Genomic DNA, 7,848 nt, shown 5'->3' with positions numbered 1-7,848 from the left:
ATCTCTGGTAAACAGATAACATCTAAGATCTGAAAAACTCTCTAAGTTCCCATTGTAAAAGCTCTGTAGTATAGCGAGTTCTTATCAAGTACAAACTTGCATCTTTCCAGTTGATTTCAAGTGAATAATGCACAAATGGGAGAACAACAAGGTGGGAAAAGCGTGACATTATTCCCGTGTTCTTGTAATCAGTTGTCCTGTTCTTCTGAAATGAAATTCTAAATTTCAAAAGCAAGCCAGGGTCCAACGCATTATGAATCATCTTGTTACTATTTGTACTTCTAAGTTAAAAACAAGGTAAAAAAGTCACTGCATCTGCAAGTCATTGCTTCTGCAGGCCCCGTATGCACAACAATGTGCAAATATCTTATGCTGGAGTAAGCCTGATGAAATTTATCATCCAGCCTCCATGCTCTAATTTCTCAATAACTAACGTAGGATCTGAGACCAAATAGTACTTACTGTTCACTTGTTTGAATCAACTTTCACTCCACGTGCTTCTCAAAAGCGTAATATGCAATATAATTTTTCAACTATTTCAACACATACTTCCAATGTTAAATAAGGAATTAAGTGCCATGAACTTAGAGCATTAAAGATGGTTCAGCTATAGCCAAGCAAAGCTATGTTTACATTCCAGGAAACACTGCAGTTTTAAGAAATACAAAAAACCCCGCAGCAGTAGAACATTTTATGAAGAGAAACAAATGCATTCACATATTATAAAGCCATTGCAACTTCTTCAGGCATGGAACTGTTGTGTTAACTATACAGACAGTAGTTATTTAGCAGCAATGATTCCGCAATAAATAATGCACTGTGTTTCTCAGTCCTGCACAAAAATTGCAGCTACAGTTACATCAACAGCTGTAACCTACTGGCTCTAGTGGCAGAGGAGACCTTAAAACCAACTGTACAAAAAATTGTCACACTGTGACAACGAATATAAAAACATAATCTGCAGGTTGGAAATAAAAAGACCCCGCTGTGAAGAGGACAGTGTAGACAAACCGCAATTCCAAGTCCACCAACAGAGAGCACTGCCTTCAGATCCGAGTCCTTGACTGATAGGATAGGCTTGGGCTTGACTTTGCACCGCCCACTTTAAAAAAGCATGCTCTGCCGTCTGTTCTTCCCATGTCCTACAACAGAACATGGACTGCGGTAAGAATCTGAAGCATTACCACAACGGACTATTCAGCTATTAGCCATGTCCTCTGTCTTTCCATTTTGAGAAAATACCCTCTGTGCTTAAACCAGTACCAGCATCTTTCTGCACTTACTGCATTTTTCTTTTTTTTTTTTGGCCACCATTCACCACCCACACAGTAACGGTTTGAAAGGCCAAGATGTTCTCATATTAACAGTCCCTCTGCCCATCACTATTAAGACTCACCTCATGGTGTGCATTTAGCTTTTATGTCCCTACAGGAATCTGAACAAATCGTTCTTGATATTCGAGTACGTTCACACAGACAATTTAACAAACTATTTTTCAGTTCCTCATGTCTCTCAGAATTCTGTTTGCAGATACGAAGAAACGTTAAGATTTCCATACCTGTCTCTGGGTAAGTGGAATTCCGAAAGCCAGGGTCTTTTTGCAACTGGATCTCTTTTAGACTGAATATTGAAACACCTGGAATGTAATAAAGAAATTAATTAATATCCAAGTGTAACTAAGCTTTACTGATCAAAGTTCTAGTCTTTAATTATAGAGTTTAGAATAAAAAAATGTTTCCTATCCCCAAATATTTACATCGATACAGACCAGACTTCTTTAATAGAGTAGATGTGGGAGTTTTTCCTTAAACAATGTTCTTAGCTCTAATGTACTATCTTAACAATACTCTGCTGCTTTACTGCTCCTCTTACTTTCAGGTAAAGTGTGTATTCTTGTTCCAAGACTTCTGAAGTATGCATGTTTCATGGCCTCTTCTGCTGAAATTCTCTTCTTTGATTCGTACTATAAACATAAAAGGATACATCGTGAAGTTACAGTGCTTCTGCATCTACCCAAAGACTTAAGAGTTGGCCTTCCATCCTGCTTTCCCTCTTCTTCCTTCTGGCTCATTTTTAATACAGATTAAAAGATTAAATCCACATACCACTTCACCTTTTGAATACGGTTTGTGAGATCAAACAGTAACATTACACCTTAGGAGCTTACTACTAGAGAAGTTCTTCATTGCAGAAATTTAGTATTTGTATTTAAAAGTTCTGTTTTAATACTGGAATTTCACATGAGATTTAGTTTTTTCAGGGAATTGCTAACACAGAATCAATTCTATTTTTACAAAAAGCAGTAAGAGAAGAAATAATTTCTGGAAAAAAAAATCATTAGGTTTTAAATTCTTCTAGAGTTTCCAAAACTGTCATTCCTATCATATCTGTCATCCACTACAGACTCAGATGCATATTCCACTTTGAGACAGATCTAACAAATACTACAGCTTTTAATACATTTTGACAGGTAATATATTAAAAACCTAAACCTGCACTTTTATAAAGTAAAGCCACAAAACACATCTTACTTGAAGGAACTTCGCTATCAATTCAATTCCTTCCGTGTCTAGCCTAAAAATAAAAATACATTAAAAAAATTAACGAGTTATTGAACTATATTTACAAAAGCAAATCTGCAAAGAAACTGACTTTGTTAAATGGTATCAAACCTCACAATTAAATTTAAACTTGAAAATGCTTTCACCTAAACAACTTTTCTGCTTGTTAATGTGTATACAGACAAGTACCAATATCTCAGAAAAAGATTATTTGAAAAAATAATACCGGGGACAGACAAATCCTGAGCTTTAGATTGTGATTTGCTAGGTTGACCTGGATCATTTATTTCAGGGGAAAACAAACAAACAAACAACTTTCCCCCCGCCCCAAGTCTAACACTACTTATTTACTAGCAGGATACAATGTAAGACCTTCTTCTTCGGAGTTGATAAAAAATGTTGTAGTCTTTGTTATACAGTTTATTTACAATAACGGTGCAGACCCTTCAAATTCCTCATAATGGATTTAGAATGATTTCAAGAGACTTCTCAAGGAAACCTTGCTGTTTTAACAATAGGTCCATTACATAACAGAAGAGGACTTGGATTACTTAGGAAGTGCTGTGTGAATACTCCTACGATGCAGGCATTATTAATCAAAATTTATAGTTCTACAGGTCATTAAGGAGCTGTGGTACTCTGAATGATCTTAGACAAAGTAATTACATGGTACCAGGATTAGGCTTTGCAGTACTATCTGCCCCCAACAACACAACTGATATGTAGTTTTCCAGTATTCAGCAGCAGACCCTGCTTGGAAACATGTTCACATTTACAAATATGCAAAGCCACAGGGATGTGTATTTTCTATTAATAAAACACAAAGTACCTTGGTGCATGGTTAATGAGGGGTTGTGGTTTATACTTAGGGAAGTTGTAGTTTCTGAATTCATCACTGGAAGAAATGCCTGGCCATGTTTCTTGACATGGGGTTCCTGCATTTAAGAAAAGCAACAAATTCAACTTAAAAAAATGTGAAGAAACAACTTTGACATCAGGAAGCATTTAATCCTGTAATTTAAAACAGGAAAGAAAGAAAGAAAAAATAATTTAATGAGTCTATGCTGCACTCAGCTCAATCATTTTTCAAGAATACACTCGTTCAGCTGAATTACAATGCAGTATAAAACATTTGTCTATAGATAAAGACCTATAGTTCTCATGGAAAAAGTGTTTAGAACAAACATATAGCATTAACATTTTGCTAGAAGAATCCATTTACCCAGAAGTCTGAAAATTAAGTGCAGTTCATCTTCAACTGTCGAACCAGGAAAAAGAGGCCTTCCTGATGCCATTTCAAAAAATATGCATCCAACGCCCCTTTATAAAAACAGAGAAAAAGATGTATCAGAAACAATCCAACAATTTATGCTGTTAGATTTTAAAGACTTCTGTGATTTCTCTTCAATTAAAACAAATTATTAAATTAGTTGTTAGCCACACGCTGCTATTAAAAATAGTTTTGAAAGATACGTAGAAACAAAAGAACTGTCAAAGACTGAACAAAACCTTTGTCATAGCTGTATTATAACCTCTTCCTTCAGATGTTAAGTTTATCAATTGTCTTAAAATTCATAGTAAAATACCACGTTATGTCATTAGGAGAATATGTTTGGTTCTCTTCCCCCCCTAACACTGTGGGACTCATGCCTGCTTGCTCTAAGCAATAAAAAGGTACTACCTATCATTTTCAGAGAGAAATAACAGCATCTTCCCCGTCTGCCAATCCTTTCTCTAAGAATCTAACTCACTTGTAGCCTTCAAAACTCTAAGGATGAGTATTCGAATGCTACTACATAATAATAAAGAGCTGACATCTTTTCATCTTGACTGAGAACTAAAATTAAAATTAGACAAAGCTATACAAACCACATGTCAATTTGAGTTGAATACTCTGAAGATCCGAGGAGAACATCAGGTGGTCTGTACCACAATGTGACAACTTCATTGGAATAGGTCTTTGTAGGAACAGACTTCGCTCTAGCCAGTCCTTGATAAAAAGAGAAGTAAAAGTCATGCAGCTGCTGAAATCTTTTTTTTTTTTTGCATGAAATTGACAAAGAACTTCTAAGAGCTACATCACCCTTATTATACTTACTAAATACCTTCCCTTAATGTTCATTAAAAAGTCCTAATAAACACATTTCTACAACTTGTGATTTGCGTCACTATTTACAGCAATGTCATGATCAGCATTTTTAGGCATAGAGAACAGGTAAACACTCCAAAACCTGGAGTAATGCTATAAGGTTCACTAAAACAACAAAGTATTAGATCAATATGACATCTCCTCCCTGTGAAAACCCTTCTGCACTATTTCCATTTGAGAATCACGTGGCAGAAGGCAACAAACAAATAATGAAACGGTGAAAACAGACCAAATTAGTGCTGGATCAGCAGGGGTTTTCCATCCTAATATTGTCAGTCTGTCAGTAATATCTTCATTAAAATGTAGGCCTGTTATGTTAGATGCACTCTTCTGAGCAACTTTTATTCTCAAGCAAGGGAAAAACCCAGTGCTAGCACAACTTTCAAAGGACCTTTCTGACACAGAAGGTAACTGGAAACTATGAATTCCCCACTCTACTGGAAACCCCAAAGGAACTTGGTGTATCTGTGATGGAGTAACACCTGACAATTTCGCACATGGACAGACCCTTCTCTCTTCTGTCATCATTACTCTGCTTTGGGGCGACTGTGGAATGTTAGGAAAAGCAACTTGAGCTCCACCTTTAGGGTATGATTACGTGTCAACTTCAAAGAGAGCTGTAAGCCTACTTTCAAACCACAAGCTAAGCAACAGTATTACCTCTACGCTTACCAGTTTGATTACTAATATCCTGCTATAGGCTGACTTTAATTTTCCATCCAAGAACACACAGATTCACTACAGACCCGATGTTCTCATCTTCCCTTCATAAGGAAAATGCCTCTCTTGCTAAGTGAAAAAAAGTATTTGTTACAGAATAATTTCAGGCCATACCAAAGTCTGCAAGCTTCAGTTCTCCTTTCTCATTTATTAGTAGATTTTGTGGCTTCAGATCTCGATGTAATACCTTTCTCCTATGACAGTATGCCAAACCACGGAGAATCTGGTATAAAAATAGCTACAAAAGAGAACATTTTAAAATTAGACTAAAAATGTTATTCTATAGATTACAGAACTAAACCAGCTCATTTGGGCACTGTAGAGTTAAGTCTCTGTGTTGTAAGCAGGAGACAGAAATACTTCTCAGAAGTTACTTCTCCATATAAACACATTCTGAACATCATCATTATTGTTTACACATTTAAAATCCCATTATGCTAATGCAGTGCTTTAACACCATACTTTACAAAAAAGATTTTAAGAGCCATTTGTTCTGCTTAACCGAAGAGAACCACGGGGCTGTTTATTTTTAAGTAAGCATTTACCGGTGCTCTTCTCCACACTAATGTCTTTAAAGGTAATTGTCTCTGACTATACTCAAGTTTTCTTCTGCCACAGAATCTCTTCTGAAAACATCACTCAGCATTCTTTCTATCCAATTGTGCAAAACTATGTAAAGAACATTTTGGCATGCTATTGGAAAAATACACTGGGATTCACAAGCTCACAAAATATGGAGAAATGAGGAAATAAGGATTACTAAAACAGCCCAACTGCCTGTAGCATTTATATTCATCCCCTCACCTTGACACACACAGGTTTATTTTAGTCCTTTGGAACAGGCAAGCCAAGCAAGCAACTTCAATCATGCATATTAATACTGCACATATATAGCCACAAAAGTAGCAAGGGATGAAGAAAGGTTTAGCAGAGGGCAGCCAAACAAGTTTACCATATCAATGCATAGAGAACTACTATTTTGCAGTTTCTGTATGTATAAAGGGACTGGTCTTAAACATAAGAGTTCTGGGCAGCCCTTGCTGGCATTTATCATACAACACTCCTCAGCCGGTAGAGATGATCAAATCATAGAATTATAGAATCACAGAATCATCTGGTTGGAAGAGATCTTTAAGATCATTGAGTCCAACCGTTCATCCTGTGCTACCAGGGTCCCTAAACCATGTCCCTCAGCACCACATCCACACATCTTTTAAACACCTCCAGGGATGGGGACTCCACCATCTCCCTGGGCAGCCTGTTCCAATGCTTAATGACCCTGCGTGTAAATAAATTTTTCCTGATATCCAACCTGAATTTCCCCTGATGCAACTTGTACAGTGAGAAAATATAGAGCATTACAGAAACCAATGTTTACAAATGTGACAAACTCAGCACGTAATAGAACTTTTCAGGAGAAACACTAGAATGTTTTTACATGACCATTTTCTAACAGTTTATTTTTGTACCAGGTGACAACACCAAATTCTTTTTTCTAAACTGGACAAACACACAGCAGGTGTAGTTTACATCCATCTGTTCCCAGTCTGCTTATGTAGGAGTTATCCATTCTAGAAGAAAAGAAATTAGGATTGATTTTTTTTTGTTTGTTTCTTTTCTTTTATGAAGAGCAGAATGAGAAGGACCAAATTTTGTTTCATCTACTCATGTCCATACTGTTTTGGGGGTAATCAGTCCCAAGTAACATTAACAGGACTGCTGTGGAAATCAATAGCCATCTCTAGCGTGCATTGGGACTGCAAGGATTAGTCAAGAATGCAAAGCATATTATTTCACAGAATTCATGGATCTTCACCGCAGCTGGCAGGGATCCTTTTGGAAATGCACAGGATTACATGTTCTAGCTCAAAATTTTGTCTGAAACACTAATACCTGCAGAGATCACATCTTTGTATTACACATCTTCATGTTGTTAAAACTCAAAAAACCTAAAATTAGCTGAGGAATGTGACGGGAATGATGACAGGGAGGACTCTCAAATGTTAATAATGACCCAACCCCCCTCAGTTATTGTAAGGTAAGCAGCTACAGCTACTACAGTTAAGCAGCTGTTCTGGTTTCTCAGTGCCAAAGGTACTGACTGTATAAATCTGGTCTTAGGGCATAGCTCAAACCATAGGCAAACAAGTTAAAAACGCTTCCTTTGCTTAGCTCATATTACCACAAGCAGATTCTGCTTGTTCTCTAACTACACTTATTATATGGGCCAGCTTCCCAATTACAGCTTTTCTTTATTTTTTTTTAAGCTTAAAGCACTATTTATTAACTTGTAGTTAATTGAAAACAAGTGTAATTATGGTTTTTGTTGTCTGTCTTGAGCAGATAAAAATTAAAGAATTTCCCTTTGCAGACTCTCAAAGAAAGCAGAAGAGTAGGTTAAGGGCAGATGTCTTTCCC

The 7,848-nt window shown here is 36.6% G+C and overlaps 1 protein-coding gene across 4 annotated transcripts in view; it reads right to left on the bottom strand.

Annotated features, from left to right (window-relative positions):
* Positions 1 to 273: 273 nt before the first annotated feature.
* Positions 274 to 7,848, bottom strand: part of CDK17 (cyclin-dependent kinase 17) — a 53,790-nt gene continuing 46,215 nt past the window's right edge. For all 4 annotated transcript variants that reach the window (XM_010136622.1, XM_010136624.1, XM_010136625.1 and 1 more), the window contains 8 exons: positions 5,545 to 5,668; positions 4,431 to 4,551; positions 3,784 to 3,881; positions 3,391 to 3,496; positions 2,532 to 2,574; positions 1,873 to 1,963; positions 1,559 to 1,636; positions 274 to 1,142 (listed from right to left, as the gene is read on the bottom strand). In XM_010136622.1, coding sequence (XP_010134924.1) covers positions 1,105 to 1,142; positions 1,559 to 1,636; positions 1,873 to 1,963; positions 2,532 to 2,574; positions 3,391 to 3,496; positions 3,784 to 3,881; positions 4,431 to 4,551; positions 5,545 to 5,668 — 699 coding nt within the window. In that variant the 3' untranslated portion in view covers positions 274 to 1,104. The remainder of the gene's footprint in view (positions 1,143 to 1,558; positions 1,637 to 1,872; positions 1,964 to 2,531; positions 2,575 to 3,390; positions 3,497 to 3,783; positions 3,882 to 4,430; positions 4,552 to 5,544; positions 5,669 to 7,848) is intronic.

Source organism: Buceros rhinoceros, unplaced genomic scaffold (genome assembly GCF_000710305.1).
Source record: "Buceros rhinoceros silvestris isolate BGI_N320 unplaced genomic scaffold, ASM71030v1 scaffold1515, whole genome shotgun sequence".
NCBI lineage: Eukaryota > Metazoa > Chordata > Aves > Bucerotiformes > Bucerotidae > Buceros > Buceros rhinoceros.
The sequence above is the reverse complement of the archived record's forward strand: the minus strand, read 5'-3'. Positions and strand labels throughout refer to the sequence as shown.